Source organism: Labrus bergylta, chromosome 6 (assembly GCF_963930695.1).
Source record: "Labrus bergylta chromosome 6, fLabBer1.1, whole genome shotgun sequence".
NCBI classification, from domain to species: Eukaryota; Metazoa; Chordata; class Actinopteri; order Labriformes; family Labridae; genus Labrus; species Labrus bergylta.
In genome coordinates, this window is record NC_089200.1 from 23,319,773 (window position 1) to 23,336,913 (window position 17,141).

The following is a 17,141-nucleotide window of genomic DNA, read 5'->3' on the forward strand; positions in this document are numbered from 1 at the left end:
GATTATGTTTGCGGTGTTATATTTTCTAGACCATGGAGGTGGGAGACTTTACCTCCACTGTGGCCTGTTTCATGCGGCTGACCTGGGCGGCTGCGGCTGGCCGGTTGGATCTGGTCGGCAGCCCTCAGCCAATCAGGGAGACCCATGGCTCTCTAGTACCGCAAGGCGTTCGCACCAGAGTCAGCAGCACAGGTGACGCAGAATATATAATGAAAAAGTATTAACAATAATGTAAATAAAGTGATGACCCGAGAGACTTAAAAAAATATTCTTCTTCATAGTGACTCTGTATCTGTGACTACAACGTGATAAAGCAGTTGTATGTGGTTGCATAAAAGCTGACACTGTTGTGTTTAAGCTGGATGTTTAAAGTCAGTAGGTGTCGTTCAGCTTTAAAACTTCACCTCTGATTCATGAAATATTTAAATAAACTCTGAAATATTTTTCTTGCTCTTCTCCAGCAGGTCATTATTGAAACTTTCCTGATGAATCAAAACGAAACCTAAAGAAATGAAACTAAAGCAAAACGCGTTGTGTGTTTGTTTGCAGGAAGTAACTGCAGCTCCAGCAGTGAGGGTGATACCACACCCACAGCGCTGCATGCTGGGATATGTGTCCGACAGCAGAGTGTTTCTATCAAAGATACCATCATCGCTCGCGAAGCTCTGTCGCTGCTGGTGACCTGCCTGCAGCTCCGCTGTCAGCAGCTTTGTAAGACTTTTAGCAGACACTCATTCTGTCAATGATTATTTCTGGACACACACACATTGATCCACCATGCTGTTGTGTGTTTGGTGTGCAGGGATATTAAATCCTCTTCTTGGTCTCTCTCTGCAGGTTCTTTTTACAACCTCCCCTCCGTCAATGATTTCATCATCGATGTTCTGCTGGGATCTCCGAGCGGAGAGGTAAACAACACCCTCTTCTTTTTCAACAAGAGAAATGTTATATCCCAAACACTGCAGTGTGTTCTTACATTCGCTGTCTCTGTCAGATCCGTCGAGTGGCCTGTGATCAGCTCTACACTCTGAGCCAGTCTGACACCTCAGCCTTCCCCGAAATCCAGAAACCAAACCTGTTCTTGCTCTCGGTCGTTCTAACCGCTCAGCTGCCATTATGGAGTCCCACATCCATCATGAGAGGAGTCAACCAAAGGTAACCAAAACAACACACACACACAACAGACACATCACTGAAACTGTGACAGAGATCTGGTGTTGATGATGCTTCTCTTCTCAGGCTGCTGTCCCAATGCACCGAGTACTTCGACTTAAGATGTCAGCTTCTGGATGATCTCACCAGTAAGACAATACTTTCTACATTCAGTTACAGCTTCTATTCCCCTGTTTGAACCATTAAGATCAGGGTACCATACAATCTTTCTCATTCTCATTCTCTGCCTCTTTCAGCGTCAGAGATGGAGGTGGTCAAAGTAAGTGCAGCCACAATGCTGGAGGACGAGATCTCCTGGCTCGATAACTTTGAGCCCAGCTGGAGCTCAGAGATGGAGACGAGCGAGGCGGACAACGTCCTCCTGGCGGGACACCTCCGACTCATCAAGACGCTGCTCTCACTGTGTGGAAATGAGAAGGAACATCTAGGTGAGCACTCACAGGGACACATACAGGCATATTTTATTTTAATGTACGCTGGTTGCTTATTAAAGCGAGGAACATTATATGTAATAAATATTTTCTTCTCCAGGTCCGTCTCTGATCCAGCAGCTGTTGGATGACTTCCTGTTTCGAGCCTCTCGGATCATCATCAACAGTTCAAACCCGACACCCTCCCCGACCCCGAGCCATGACTTCCACCCAAAGTAGGCCATATTAATATTCAATCTTTCCACTGTGTGCAGACTTTTTCAGAGGTAGTTTAATTGTTTTGAGTTTCAGGGATTAGGCTTTGAAAAATCTTATTCACATTAAAAACAGATGCTTAACCAACATGGAGACACAAAAACAACTGCATGCAGAGCAGAGTCAGAGAGGGAGAATGAATATCACACGTAACCTCATGTTTTTACATTTTTTTTACATAGCGTACAAACAGCCTACATGATTTTTAACAACATTAGTTTTAAAGAAAGTGTAGAAGACAGAGTTAAGCAACATCCCAAATGACTATAACAACTACTAACTTTCCCGGAAACAAATTCAGAATAAAAGCAATGTGTGAAAAAACAGGTTGTCTCATCATAGAATAAAACAGATTGAGGTTTTATTTTGAAAACAGGAAGTGTTACCATACTTTACATTTCGGGCCCAGGACGTTTTCTACAGATGTAGCCATTTTTCTGATGCATCCTTGAAATCCTTTATTCCACTTGAGTGGTCATTTCTTATCTCTAGTGTATTCACGTTCTCTTCATAGGCACTTTGATTTTCAAATCAAAGTGTTGTTCAATGAACACGTTTAGCCCATTCAGGCTTGACACCGACCATAATCCTGTATTCATGTCAAACCTTCAACAGCTAGAGAATTTGTTCTTTTCGTAATAGAAAGCTAAGACATTTCTCTTCAACAGCATCATGTTTTGGTTTTGTTTATATCATTTTATATTATTTGCAGAATACATTGTGGTGAAAACGAGCCGTTGTGACTGGCTGCTCAGATTTGTTTGCATATTTCTGCTTTAATTGATTTGTTTGAAAACAGAACAGACACTGCTTCGGGTTTAAGAGATTTTAGGAGTATGAATCACTTGAAGATACGGCAATAAAGAAAAACACCTGTACTGCTATTGCAAATGAAACTATAAAAAATACTTTTATGAAATCTGCTCATTTAAATAAAAAAAGAGTCAAAACTAAATTATGCACAATTAAAATAATTTCGCAGTGTTCAGATTTTTTGTTAAGTATTTATTTGTGTTTTTATTAAGAAGTGTGTAAATCACAGTGTTGTGTTTGGTTCTTTTGTCAAATCTAATTAAAAACATCTAATTTTTATGCATATTTGACTCACTTAACCTTTTAGTTCATGTTGTACTGATGTGTTGTTTGAAGATTCTCCATGAAACATCATTAAAATAAAAGAAATACGTGCAACACTTTCTTTTGCAGATCTCTGAGGGTGAATATCTTAATGCCGTGTGCTGTTTTCTTTTTTTTTTTTCAGGCAAACTTCATTGTTAATCTTTGTTATCTCTGTGTGTGTGTTTGTGTGTCCAGGTGCAGCACAGCCAGCAGCCGTCTGGCAGCCTACGAGGTTCTGGTGATGCTGGCCGACAGCTCGCTGTCAAACCTGCGACTGATCATTAAAGAGCTTATGTCCATGCACCACCAGTCTGACCCCTCCCTCTGCAAAGAGTTTGATGTAAGACAGCAGTATTTCTATATTAACAAACAGTTGTAATGATGGATAAGCTGTACTAACCCTCTGTGCCTCCCTCAGTATCTTCCTCCTGTAGAGAGCCGATCAGTCTCGGGTTTCGTCGGGTTGAAAAACGGTGGAGCCACGTGTTACATGAACGCTGTGTTCCAGCAGCTCTACATGCAGCCTGGACTACCAGAGGTACATCTTTTTCTTTTTGCTGTTACCTTCTGCAGCCACAAGGTGGAGTCTGAGTGTGGCTCTTATTTTGGGTGTGCGTTTGTTTTGAAGGCTTTCCTGTCCATCGAGGACGACACAGATCAGCCTGAGGAGAGCGTCTTCTACCAGGTGCAGTCTCTGTTTGGTCACCTGATGGAGAGCAAACTGCAGTACTACATCCCAGAGAACTTCTGGAAGGTAACACACACACACACACACACACACACACACACACACACACACACACACACACACACACACACACACACACACACACACACACACACACACACACACACACACTGCAGCTTGTTTAGAAACCTGAGAGGCTCTGATTGTAATGAATTGACGTGATACTGCGTAAGTACCTCTCACACTTACGTAACTCATACGTAAGTGTGAGAAGTCCCCACAGTGAGAAATATCTATTTTTTGTACTTAATAGTTCAATATTCAACATTTGCGCTGAGAAAACTGAGCAAAGTGTTGATTGATTTGTGCCTGCAAAGTCTAAATAACACATTCAGCATTTTTTGCTGCTGTAATGTTTACAATGTTCAATAAAAACGTTAACATCCTCCTGGTTAAAAAATGAAGGTGGTCTGAATAGCAAATGTCTTTATCCAAAAAACACTTTATGGGGGGATCATTTTTTTATCAGCATGGTGACCGCCATAGACGGACTTCCAAAGCCCCCTCCAGTAATCAGTGGGTGACATCACTCAGGCTTTGTCCTCTTACTATTTACAGTCTCTGGGCAAGACGCTGAACTTCAAATTACTCCTGCTGCTGCATTAGCAGCGTATGAATATGATTAGTAAATACTAAAGAACACTTTACATTGCAGCCTGCGGTGTAAAAGCATTTTAAGTAGTCAGAGGACTATAAAGGAGTTATAAAAGCTTAAGTTCTTTTACTGAGTATTTAAAGAAGTCTTCAGGTGCTCTTGCACTCCAGAGAAAGAAACAAAAATAATATAAATTAAGCTGGAGATAGTCACCTGTCGTTATGTTGCTGTAATCACTCTGCATTACTTTGTTGAGCTTCAAGTGTTAATTCTGAAACTACTTCTGACACATAAATCTGTCTCAGATCTTTAAGATGTGGAACAAAGAGCTGTACGTGAGAGAGCAGCAGGATGCTTATGAGTTCTTCACCAGCCTGGTGGATCAGCTGGACGAAAACCTGAAGGTAAAACTCAAACGGCACAGGTGTAAAAAAAAAAAAACACACACCAACTGAGTGTTTATATTATCTTAAAGGTTCTGATGATGTGATTCATGATGAGACGTGTTTTAAACAGAAAATGGGTCGAGAGCAGATCTTCAAAAACACATTTCAGGGAATCTTCTCCGACCAGAAGATTTGTAAAGACTGTCCTCACCGGTGAGCAGAAATAAACGTTAAGACTTTGATTTTATTGCAGCTTCTTCGTTAACAATGTCTGACCTTTGACCTTCTTTGCCCACAGGTACGAGCGAGAGGAAACCTTCATGGCTCTGAACCTTGGGGTGACATCCTGTCAAAGTTTAGAGATCTCTTTGGACCAGTTTGTGAGAGGAGAGGTGCTGGAGGGCAGCAACGCGTACTACTGTGAGAAATGCAAAGAGAAGGTCTGTATGGAGCTCTGGAAGCTCTTCAAAATGATGTTACCGTCAAACCTATGCTATGTAGGGTTGCTAATGCTAACAGTGTGTTTACATGCACAGAGAACCACAGTGAAGAGGACGTGCATCAAATCTCTGCCCAGTGTTCTCTGCATTCACCTCATGCGCTTCGGCTTCGACTGGGAGAGCGGACGATCCATCAAATACGACGAACAGATCCGGGTACGAAGAGTTTCTAATCCAGAGATCATTAAATCTGCATCCACTGATATTCTCCTTCAGTTCTAATCCCAGTGGTTTTGAGTTTTGATTTGGTTTTGATCGATGTCCTGTTTACTTGGTACAGTTCCCGTGGGTGCTGAACATGGAGCCGTACACTGTGTCGGGGATGGCTCGTCAGGACTGCAGCGGGGAGGGTGGCGAGGGGCGAGGTGACGGCACCTCGGGGGGATCACCTAGGAAGAAAGTCACCATTTCTGAGAACTACGAACTGGTGGGAGTTGTAGTCCACAGCGGTCAGGCTCATGCTGGACACTATTACTCCTTCATCAAAGACAGACGGTAAGAGTCACTGAAGTGTAAACCTGTAAGTTTAAAAATGAGCAGCATTTATCGTTTCTTGCTGCAAAGTTGTCTGATATTTTCCAGCTTCTGTTCTGTCTTTCTGTAAGAAGCACATAACGAGAGATTAGTGGAGCACAGTAATCCGTCGCTTTAGTGTTCTGTGTGGATTTGCTCCTTGGGGCACATGAATGCAGCGTCAACTTTGTGTGGGCTGTCCCAGTTTAGTTCATAAGCACCTCCAGATGTCTGGCTCTGTGAGGCTGGAGCGCTCACTGAGGAGGAGGAGGAGGAGGAAACGTATAAAGACTGCAGGAGCTAATGTCTAACACTTTCAACTCCCTCACCCAGATTGCTGCAAAGTCGGTTATTCAATTCAGATCTGCTTTTTTGTTTTGAAAGTGTCATCACCAGTATCAACAAAGCATTAAGAGTCGCTTGCAGGCAGATTTGCTGAATTTCAAAACATAGTGCCGGTTTTGGATGCAAATTGAATTGGAAATGTCGTGTTTTACAAGCTAATCTTATTGTTACGCCTGTGAGTGTGAGAGAGCTGTCACTGTGTGGTTCTTTGTTGCTGTTGATCTGCTCCTTCAAAGGTGATCTTGTTATCTTAAGAGGACTCACCTGGTAAAATATAGGTTCATGGTTATAAAAAAGTAATTGAAAGTAAGAGATCTATGTCGGTTTAAACCTGTGTTGTTGTTTTTTTTAATAATAAAATCTGTAATTATAATGATTTTTACTATCTAAATTACCCAAGTTCAATAAAACAATGAACCTAAACTTCTGTGAGCAAAAGAATGAAACTCTGCCAACATATTTGTGAAATAATGGGCGTTCTCACACCTAAAGTTGGTTTGCTCTTGTCTGAATCATGGACCAGTTTGTTACATTGTTGAATAATTACCTCAAGTGTGGTCTGTGTTCACTTCACACAGGGACATTTACAAGCAGACCGAAATGTGTTATGCACGAGGAAAATGCTCTCTGATTGGTCTGAATTTCTTGTGGGAATAATTCTGGTTTACTGGAGTCGCTGAAGGCGACTAGTTCAGGAGAAGGCACACATCAATCCTTCTGTGGCCTGACGTGCTCATCAACCGACATTGATTCAGCAGATCAGTCAGGTGTGCCTGTGAATGAATAGAGAAGACCTATAGGGGTTCCTTCATCGATTCACGTTCTGACTACTAACGAACTGCACTAGGGTCTGAAAAAAGATCCACCTTTTTAGGCGTCCTCAGTTTGTTTGATCTGGTACCAGTGCAAATGAACTGCATTAAATAGGCAAACAGACTGGAGATGATTTTACTCGTACCACACAGGTTAGGTGTGAAAAAGCCCTCAGACAGTTTGCAGGAGTTTGCCTGCATATTTTGGTTAATTACAAAAAGCACTTCTTATTTTGTTGCTGCGGTACCATAACAAGTATCGATGATATTTACCAGAATCATGAAGAAAAAATGTTGGCTTCAACATCCCCCTGTTAGCAGACGTCCTGCACTGAGTTGACCATTTAGCAATGCTACACTGTAAACTATAACATCTGCAAGAGTTCAAACATATGATGTGCATGGTTGATGCCCTCTTTGTGATCAACATATTTTGATTTTTACAGATACAAATATGGAACATAGGACAGTCATACCATGAAATCAAATCTAGGCCTGCACTCGACCTTTGTGGTGTCTAGCTTGGTTAGAGGGCACCGTTTGAAAAAACAAAGTTCCGCGCTCGAAAGCACATATGCAGCAGACGCCCATCCACACATACACACAAACACACACAAGCACATACGCACCTCTATACACAGCAGTCAAAATGACAAGGAGCTTGAGATAAAGAAGGATCAGTGGTGTGAGGTACGGGCAGAACAGACCAATAGAAAGTGGAAATCTATATACATATACACACATAAATACATATTAAAAAACAAAAAAAACAATTTTGCCCTCTTTGTAGTTGGTATTGTGGATTAAATGTTAGTTTAGTTTAATTGATTTCCTCTTCCTTCTTTTTTGCTCTCGGCCTCTTTGTTTTTGTCCGTCCTCTCAGTGGCAGCGCTCGCGGACGTTGGTACAAGTTCAACGACAACGTGGTCGAGGAGTTTGACATGAACGATGAATCTCTGGAGTACGAGTGCTTCGGGGGAGAGTACCGACCCAAAGTTTATGACCAGTGTAAGTAACTGTCATTAACTCTGACTTCTATAACATTTATCTATTTACCTCTGAATCCTACTGCTCACATTTCACATGGGGGACTTCATGATATGTATGACTCCACTGGACTCGCATTGAGCCGTTGTTTCCTGGTTTTCCAGTGGCAAAAAGTCTTGGTTATACCTGGTACATATTTGACATCATCTTGGTCAGGGTTTGAAGGGAGATGATCCTGAAATGTGGGTTAAAAATCCTGCAAAGCACTGATTTATCAAAGGTACTCATCATTCACTGGACGAGGGATTGCTCGTCTTTAAGCAGCGAGTGAGCAGAAGAAGAGAAAAATCAAAAATAGACATTAACACGACACACATTTTGAGTATATTACGTCGGGTAACGTTCCTTTTTGTGTTTGTGTCACATTGAAGACACAAATGTAGGAGACATGTTTTTTTCACACGGCATCAGACTGAACCCAAAAAACAAGCAGGTACCATCTGCAGTTGAACAGACAATAAAGTACTCACACCAGCTTCAAGGGAGTGGAGTTCAGCTGACGTGATTGATATACATAGGTAACTTATATGTCTGTATGTGTGTCTGTGTCTGTGTGTGTGTGCAGCCAACCCGTACCCTGACGTGAGGCGGAGGTACTGGAACGCCTACATGTTGTTCTATCAGAAGATCAGTGACCTGAACTCGCCTGTCCTCCCAAAGAAGAGCAGAGTGAGCATCATGAGGCAAGAGGCCGAGGACCTGACGCTGTGAGTCGAACTGCTTCTCCATAAATAATGTTTCACTCACAGTCTCCAGCACAAGTGGAAGAACAGCTCTTAAAGACATGTGCAAGACAATATGTGTGTTTCAATCCAACTGCAGATAAAATAATAAAGCAAAAAGAGTGCAAATAGGAAAACATGAGAAGCATCTCATGTAAACTCAGCTGGCTGCTAAAGTGTGTTTTGAGGTTGTCAGAATTTTCAACACTATCACATTTTTTGATACCATGTCTCTTAAAGCAATTCAATCTATTATTTTAATGATCAAGAGTATCGAAAAGTCTGACATGTAGTTCATGTTTTTGAAAAACATCTGAATCATCAGCAGCATGCCACGTCTCCTCTCATCCAGCCTCCTTCTCTGTGTTCCAGGTCTGCTCCGTCCTCTCCTGATATCTCCCCTCAGTCCTCTCCTCGCCCCCCCAGGGCCAACAACGACCGCCTCACCCTCCTCACCCGTCTGGTGCGTAAGGGAGAGAAGAAGGGTCTGTTTGTGGAGAAGATGCCCGCCAGCATCTATCAGGTAGAGAAGCATCGTGCTGCGTCAGGCGAACATGCTCCCGCCCGCTGTGGAGGAAGTAATCGTACCATCTGTTCTGTTAGTGACAGAAGGAGAAGCAGCTGGAACGCTCCGGCTCATCTGACCTCTCTTGTGTTTCTTTAGATGGTGAGAGACGAGAATCTCAAGTTCATGAGGAACAGAGACGTCTACAACAGCGACTACTTCAACTTCACCCTCTCACTGGCCTCCGTCAACGCCGTACGTTCTCCTGCTGTTTGAGTTTCTGACTGGATCATTAATCAACATGAAAATCTTAAAAGAACATTATTTAGTATTGATATGTAAAACAAGGATTTGAATCATTAATATTTCTCTCTACATGTGCCTCTTACCTAATCCCTATTTTCCATTAATAATATTGTATTGTGACTTATTTAGTGGTTTTCTTTCTTATTTGATCACAACAACAAAAAGCCTTCTGCACAATCTGTGCTCCCTTACAGGAACCTGAAAGAAATATTTCTGCTCAATTGTTACATCTTTTGGTTCTTTTTTTCTCAATTCAATTCAAGTTGTGTGATGTGAAATCACAGTGGGACCACAATTAACTCAAAACTAAACGACACAACTGATATGGATACTTAGAAACTTGTAGTCCCAACAGTAAATCCTACAGAAAGCACAGACACTTTGACTTTCAGTGATCCGTTTCGTTGATGTTTTTGTGCGTTTCAGACGAAGCTGAAGCATCCCGACTACCAGCAGATGGCCAAAGAGAGTCTGCAGCTGGCTGTTCACTTCCTGTTTCACACCTACCTGCACACCAAAAAGAAACTCCGGTACATACACACACACAGCCTCACTGCATAACACTTTTAAATATGCATTTTAAGCATCACAGTGTCTCACCTGTTACCCACTTGTCTGTCCTGCAGGGTGGACACAGAGGAGTGGATGGCCACAGTGGAGGTGTTGTTGACAAAGAGCAGTGAGGCGTGCCAGTGGATGGTTCAGTACCTGGTCGGATCCGAGGGACGAGAGATCACCAGGTCAGTGATCAACATAAACACCTGAGGGTGTACCATGAAGCCAGATTAGAAGGTAATCCTGGACTGTTGAACCTAAAGTCAGAGTTAGAGCCAGAATCAACCTGGCTAGATCACCATGGTAACTGACCCTACACTCTTAATCTAGTTGGTACCACGTTATGTTCAGCGTTACGGCTTAAAATTGTCTGTTAAGTTTGGTATTTTTAATAATTAATCATTTTGATAGTTAGAAAGACTTCTGAGAAACTCCACCTGGCGGAGTATTCTTAGTCTATGTGCAGGGAGTTTATGAAAACGGCTAGGGGGAAGGGGAGTGAAACATTGTTCATTTATAGAATATCATGTTACAGTGATACACAGCTGGTTGAAAATCAACAAATGTAACCTTCAATTTTGTCTCTTCATTTTTATCAAACTATATGTTTGACAAAAATCCTCCCAACCAGTGTCCACATCTTTATCTTACGGCTTCATCACATCAAACTCTCTGTGACTGCTGCCCTATGAAATCTGTACTTTAGGACTAGCAGTCATTGAACAATTAGCAGCACTTTTCTGGTTCATTCATGAGTATTTTTAGGGGCAAATGTGAGTAAAATAATCTCACAGTGGAGCCCTGATGTGTACACTCTGTAACCTGGGTTTAATCACTGCAGCACTGCTTTAGATGTCCTTGTGATATGTGAGACTGCAGACTTGGCAGCTCACAGCGCTGCTCTCTTATTCTAATCGATACACTCTGAACTCTCTGACCGGGTCAAGGGATTCCACCCGACACTAAATCTCCACTTGCTCTGACTCAGCGCTGGTGCAAAGTAAAGTAAAGTTTTTTTCAACATAAAAAGAATTTGATCATCATAATCACTCGTACAATGCAGGAATTCAGTATTTAAAAAGAGCCAATCATGTTGGTGTATTTAATGCAGAGTGGTTTTGTTAGCTTCTACACCCAGCTTTGGCTTTAATGACAGCACGCTGAATAACAGAATATATAAGTGAGTGTCTTCTGAGAGGAGCTATGTAAAGAGGGTGTGAGCTGGTTGGATAATTTCATATCCATTTTCATGCTTCTGTAACTCCTCAGCATCCATAGAGAATGAAATGCACTCTAGGAGCTCACAGGAGCGAAGTCCTGGGGTTAAACTGGTCTACTGTCTTTCCCTTGAAGCATCAGCATCACATAATTAAGTCCCTGATCGTTTGAAGTGTCTCAGATATATTTGCCCATAAGACCAGAGGCAATGTCTTATGTTTTGATCTCTGCTGACATCGTCTCCAGGGGAAGAGAAAAGTAGTACAGTTCTCGTGGGTTTAAGCCACAGCTTCAACATATCAGTGATCTTTAGCAGGGCGGCCCCACTGATGAAGGTTTTGGTATTAATTAAAAATAAAAAACAGTTTTTATTTCTCTGTGTTGAATCATCGGCTGACCAAATTGTCCTCAGCAGGGATTCATTTTTTAAAAAAAGGAGACACTGAGGGTTAAACTCAGCGGTGTGTCTTACGGCCACATTCCTCCAGAACAAGGCTGTCAGCGTTAACGCATTAATCATGATGCGATTAAATCTGATATCAATGCATTCATTATTTTCAATCACATTAGATTAAGTTATCCCTTTCAGGGCTCTGTAGATACAAACTAACTCGTTTTCAGGTATGGTTTAGTGTGGCCATTAGAACATAAGACACAACTCACACAGAGCTGCTGCAACAGGACACAGTTATTGACCAATCGTGTGTCTCCTCCTCAGGGTCGGTCTGCTGGAGTGCAGCGTGAGGGAGGTGAGGGTGGTGGTGGCATCCATCCTTGAGAAGACTCTGGAAAGCGCTCTTCACTTTGGAGACCCGGGATTGGACAATCTGATGGACGCCCTGCTCTCCTTGTTGGACAAAGACGTTCCTGAGAATGTGAAGAACTGTGGGCAGTACTTCGGCCTCTTCAGTAACTTCGCTCAGAGGGTAAATAAAACATTATCAAATATGTAGATTTAGACTTTGTTGTATTACTTAATAATGAAAAATGAGATGAAATGATGGTTCTCTGAGTGGTATGTCTTTATGTTTCTCTCTCAGGGTTGTGGTCCTTGTCAGCTGCTGTTGAAACACTCGGCTTATCGTCGGATGCTCATGTTCCTGTTGGGACCAAACAGACAAAACAACCAGGTACTACCCCACTATATACACTATTATGTTTCTATTGAGAACACAGTTGTTCTTTCTCTTTGACCTGTGTGCTACTTTCAGATCCTTTATATTCCATCTTTGCACTCATTTTACTTCCCCACATTTTAAATGGAAAATGTGCCTGATCAAAGTCTAAAAGTTGTTTTTGTCTCTGACAGACAGATTGTTATTCTAAGTGTCTGACAACATTACAGATAGGAACTCTACAGAGATGGACCTTTTGCAGGGGAAGATGTTTTTTTAAACAGGAAGCGGCTGTTACATCACTCTCAACAAACACACCAGACTGCATTGAAATATCAAAATAAATGCCTTTAATTTATTTTACGCAAATATTGTGTTTAATTTGAACTGACATTTTAAAACGCCAAAGTAAAGCTGTTATTTTAAACAAACTTACTAATAAAGACAGCAATCTACAAACTTCTGTGCTCTGCAATGTAATATTAGTATATATTTTTTTAATCACCATGAATTGCTGAATTTCAATAGTTAATAACAATTCATTCCAATTTTTAATCACCTGTTTGAAATTCCATTATTTGCATTTACAAAGGTTTTTGTTGTGCTCTTATTTTGTATTTTGTACTGTTAAGGTCAGTTTGCTTAACTAACTCTTTGGAGAAAAACCTGCTTTTATTTTGAAAGACAATAAGAAACTTCCAGTAGATCTAAAGTTACGACATTAACTCAACCACCAAGTCCTAATGGATCGAAGCGTTTATTAAAATTGTGAAATGGAGCAGTAAGAAAGTGAAATGTTGGATGTCACGAGGTGAATATTACTTTTTTTTTTTTTTTTTAAATGAAATGAGACATTTAGAGGAGCCACATTGTCATTTATTTCCATCACTGTGGAGGCAGGAAGACACTACAGTGGATTAACTCCGCTACACTGAATGGGACAAAATGGCAAACGATTAATGTGATTACAAATAATTCATTCATTCATTTTAGACATTGATCGCATTACCATTGCCGCGTTAACACAGACAGCCTTAAACATTAGTATCTATGAAGTCTGGTGTCTTTGTAGAGAGTGTTGTGGTGGCATGTATGTTAAATAAATCAGGGTCAATGTTTTAGACTGATTGTTTTTTGTTGTTGTGTTTCTCTAAAGAATCGTCGCTGGAGTCCCGCTCAGGCTCGGGAGTTCCTCCACCTCCACAGCACCCTCGCCCTCATCACGCTGCACTGTGACCTCGACCCCCAGCGGACGCAGGGTGAGACACATTCAATGTTCAGGGTTGACGTTTCTGTACATTGAAGCGCAGAGTCTGATCATTTATTGTCTCACATGTCGTCCTTCACAGCTCCAGAAGGGTTTACTCTGAGAGTGAGCTGCGTCCCGTCCTCCACCCCGCTCCTCCCGCTTCACTCTGACATCCTCGCCTCCCTCTTTACTCCAGAGGGGCAGCCTTACCTCCTGGAGGTAACAAACCTACCAACAAACTTCTTACACTTCTTCTAACCCTACAGTATGTTTCTCTGCCCTTTATCCAGAACTTTACTTCAGGCTTCTGCAAGTCTGTAAGAAGTCTCAAACCCAAGGGCAATACAATGTCTTCAGTATGATTTTGACAGCTCTTAAAAATTGAAGTGCAAAGTTCACATATTTATAAAGTTTCATGAACATTATTCATTTTTGTAATTACAAAAAAGCACACTGACACCAATAAGCACTAATGATATCTATGCATTCCAGTCAGATTTATTGCACCTCCACAAATGGGGCTATCCTGTTGCTTCTCTCATCCATTTCTTTTTATTACATTCATAAATAGAGAGGAAGATAAAGATCTCTCTATATAGAGAAAGATAATACAAAGCCATATTTGCAGTATCAGTGAGATGTTGAGCGCAGCACATGAAACTCTTTAAGAACAAATGTAAAGCCTGTTGCATATTCTACAAGAAGACTGAAGAACTTTTGGTTATAATCTCTCATAGTTCATGTTGAATATGAATACATTTTATTTAATTTGCAGGTAATTCTTGGATTCTTTGGATTATTCTTTTTATTTTCTTGTTTGCTTTAAATAAGTCCTAAACTTAATTCACAAAAGTCTCAAGAAAAGTCATAAAATCTCTTAAAGAGGACTTGTTGAAACCCTGGAGGATGCAACAGTCAGAGACAGAAAAGAACAATAAATACACATGGATGAGCTGTTCTTCAGGACAAACGACATCATCAGAGGGTTTGGGGTTGATCTGTTCTCTGGTTTCCTGTTTGTCCTGCAGGTGATGTTTGCGATGCGGGAGCTGTCAGGTCCTCTGTCTCTGCTGATCGAGATGGTGACCTACATCTCCTTCTGTAACGAGCCCTTCTCCCTCGATGTGCTACAGCTGCTCAAGGTAAAAAAAAACTAAAAAAAAACAAAGCACTCAGAGAGATGCGTGTCAGAGCTGTCATCTGAGAGTGTTACATGTGATGATTCCTCTGTGTGTCCTGCAGACTCAGCTGGAGACGGCCCCCCCTCATGAACTAAAGAATGTTTTCCAGATGCTGCAGGAGCTGCTGGTGAGTCACAGCCATCTCTTTACTCCACCTTTTGTTTAATCAGATCACTTTTATGATCAGCTTTGTTAACATCAGTGAAATCTGTTGTCCTCAGGTCATGGAGGATCCTCTGCAGGCCCAGAGACTCAAGTATGCCTTTGAGTCAGAGAAAGGTCTTTTAGGTACGTCTCAGTGTTTCTAATGGTGCTTCTTATTTCTGATACTCGCTGCTGAGTCGTAAAGAAGGCTGTTACACCCTCACCTTGACTGTCATGCTATCCGGCAACACTGTCAGTCTTTCTGTGAATTCAATTAAATTATCAAATGTGTAAAAATCTAACTGAGTGTTTTTTCCTCTCAGCTTTGATGCATCAGAGCAACAACTTGGACAGCAGGCGGTGCTACCAGTGTGTCAAGTTTCTGGTTACTCTAGCTCAGAAGTGAGTGCATCCTCAGATTCTCTCAGATATATATGACCCAACTCGTGCTGATATTATTCATCTATTTATAATTCTGATCCTCTGTTTATGTTTCAGGTGTGCTCCGGCCAAGGATTACTTTAAAGACCTGTCTGGCCACTGGAGCTGGGCGGTGCAGTGGCTCCAGAAAAAGGCAAGTTTCCCTACAACAGAGAAAACCGAGAAATGGATCTCAGCTTAGTTTAAAACACCATGGATATGAACTCTTGTCAAACTTTCATCGAGATGATCCATTGTGTTTTTAATGTGCTACTTTATATTTTCATTCACCTGATTGCTGTTTTGCAGAGTTGAAAGCTTTTATTGTCACAACATTGTTTGCAAAGAATTAAAGTTCGGTCATTTAAACATGAGTTTGAACTATTTCCACCATCAGTCCATCCGTTTTCTTCCACTTATCTGGGGTCGGGTCATGGTGGCTGCCGGCCTAGCAAGTTGCCCCAGACGTCCCTCTCCACAGCAACATTTTCTAGCTCCTCCTGAGGCATTCCCAGCACAGAAGAGATATATAATCCCTCCAGCTTCACTCAATTTGAACTCTTTCCAAACCTTACCCCCAAAAGTTAAAAAAGGTTCCTCTTTAAAGAGAGGAAAGCATTTCATGCTCTTTGATATTAATCCTTTAAATATCATATTAACTGATGTTGTTTCTGGATCATGTCCCCTCTGCTTTTAGATGACAGAACATTACTGGACTCCTCAGAGCAACGTCTCCAACGAGACCTCCACCAATAAAACCTTCCAGAGGACTATCTCTGCACAGGTAGGAGCAGGTCTCTTGTAAAAATCATCTCAGATTTCTAATCTGGTTTAATAAAGGTTTCATTGTATAAAACCAATATTTGTCTTCTGTTCTTTGTCTCTGCAGGATACGTTGGCGTATGCCACGGCGTTGTTGAATGAAAAGGAGCAGTCGGGCAGCAGTAACGGTTCAGACGGCAGCCCGGCCAACGATAACGCAGACCGCAGCCTACGACAGGTACTACAAGGATTCATCACAATTACTGCACCACACAGTGGGCTTCTTTCAAAGCTCATAATATTATAGTCAATCATTCATTTAATGTATTATATAGCAGGTTACAAAAAGCAGTAGTTGAACCATGTGCTACAATAAGGGAAAGAGGAAGGAATGGTGAAAGAACAGCTTAAGAGAAACCAAACAATATTGGCTTCCTGAAGAAGGACTTGTCGAGGGTCCTTGACCCCAAAGGGTGTTCACTTCTGAGCTCCAGATTTTAGTGAGGGACTGGCAGGAGGCCTAGACTGATCATCTAAGACTTTGTTCACATTTAGACAAAACTCCTAAAAAACTCCTAAAAAACTCCTGAAGTTTTCAGGGTGAGCTGCATGTGCTGCAAAAATACCAACTTTTCACTCGGCCTTTATCCAGAGTTCCTCCAGTCAGCGCCCTAGGAGACCACACATAAAGTCTGTGGTGCATGACCACAGACTTTATGCGCGTGACAGGGACGATATCTGTTCATGTTTTGCTTCGTTCACCACCTCTGCCTCGTTCTTTTTCCGGGATAGCCTCCTGCTTTGAGGTGCATGCACAGTATGAACAACCAGGTCAGGAGGATTTTAGGAACAGTCCTCCTGAAATCTCGAAAAAATTTCGGGAGTGTGCGTATAGGAAATCGGTATAAGAAACCTGGAGGTTCATTCAGTCTTTTATAAACAACCAGTTCAACCTTAAAATCAAACATGAAGCTTATTTGAGGAAAAAAGAAAAGAAGAGATGCTCCCTTTTCCTGGAAACAGTTACAGCAGCTCACACT

The 17,141-nt window shown here is 41.6% G+C and overlaps 1 protein-coding gene across 3 annotated transcripts in view; it reads left to right on the forward strand.

The window, feature by feature from the left end:
* usp24 (ubiquitin specific peptidase 24) overlaps positions 1–17,141 on the forward strand; it is a 43,460-nt gene that overhangs the window by 23,956 nt on the left and 2,363 nt on the right. For all 3 annotated transcript variants that reach the window (XM_020631770.3, XM_020631771.3, XM_020631773.3), the window contains 32 exons: positions 30–192; positions 550–711; positions 838–908; positions 995–1,155; positions 1,240–1,301; positions 1,410–1,601; positions 1,705–1,819; positions 3,174–3,318; positions 3,397–3,516; positions 3,607–3,732; positions 4,627–4,725; positions 4,838–4,920; positions 5,006–5,147; positions 5,244–5,363; positions 5,488–5,702; positions 7,761–7,885; positions 8,490–8,631; positions 9,019–9,169; positions 9,311–9,406; positions 9,884–9,987; positions 10,084–10,197; positions 11,949–12,156; positions 12,271–12,360; positions 13,502–13,604; positions 13,695–13,813; positions 14,623–14,736; positions 14,837–14,902; positions 14,997–15,063; positions 15,243–15,321; positions 15,418–15,493; positions 16,037–16,123; positions 16,229–16,339. In XM_020631770.3, the coding sequence (XP_020487426.1) occupies positions 30–192; positions 550–711; positions 838–908; positions 995–1,155; positions 1,240–1,301; positions 1,410–1,601; positions 1,705–1,819; positions 3,174–3,318; positions 3,397–3,516; positions 3,607–3,732; positions 4,627–4,725; positions 4,838–4,920; positions 5,006–5,147; positions 5,244–5,363; positions 5,488–5,702; positions 7,761–7,885; positions 8,490–8,631; positions 9,019–9,169; positions 9,311–9,406; positions 9,884–9,987; positions 10,084–10,197; positions 11,949–12,156; positions 12,271–12,360; positions 13,502–13,604; positions 13,695–13,813; positions 14,623–14,736; positions 14,837–14,902; positions 14,997–15,063; positions 15,243–15,321; positions 15,418–15,493; positions 16,037–16,123; positions 16,229–16,339 (3,828 nt within the window). The remainder of the gene's footprint in view (positions 1–29; positions 193–549; positions 712–837; positions 909–994; positions 1,156–1,239; positions 1,302–1,409; positions 1,602–1,704; positions 1,820–3,173; positions 3,319–3,396; positions 3,517–3,606; positions 3,733–4,626; positions 4,726–4,837; positions 4,921–5,005; positions 5,148–5,243; positions 5,364–5,487; positions 5,703–7,760; positions 7,886–8,489; positions 8,632–9,018; positions 9,170–9,310; positions 9,407–9,883; positions 9,988–10,083; positions 10,198–11,948; positions 12,157–12,270; positions 12,361–13,501; positions 13,605–13,694; positions 13,814–14,622; positions 14,737–14,836; positions 14,903–14,996; positions 15,064–15,242; positions 15,322–15,417; positions 15,494–16,036; positions 16,124–16,228; positions 16,340–17,141) is intronic.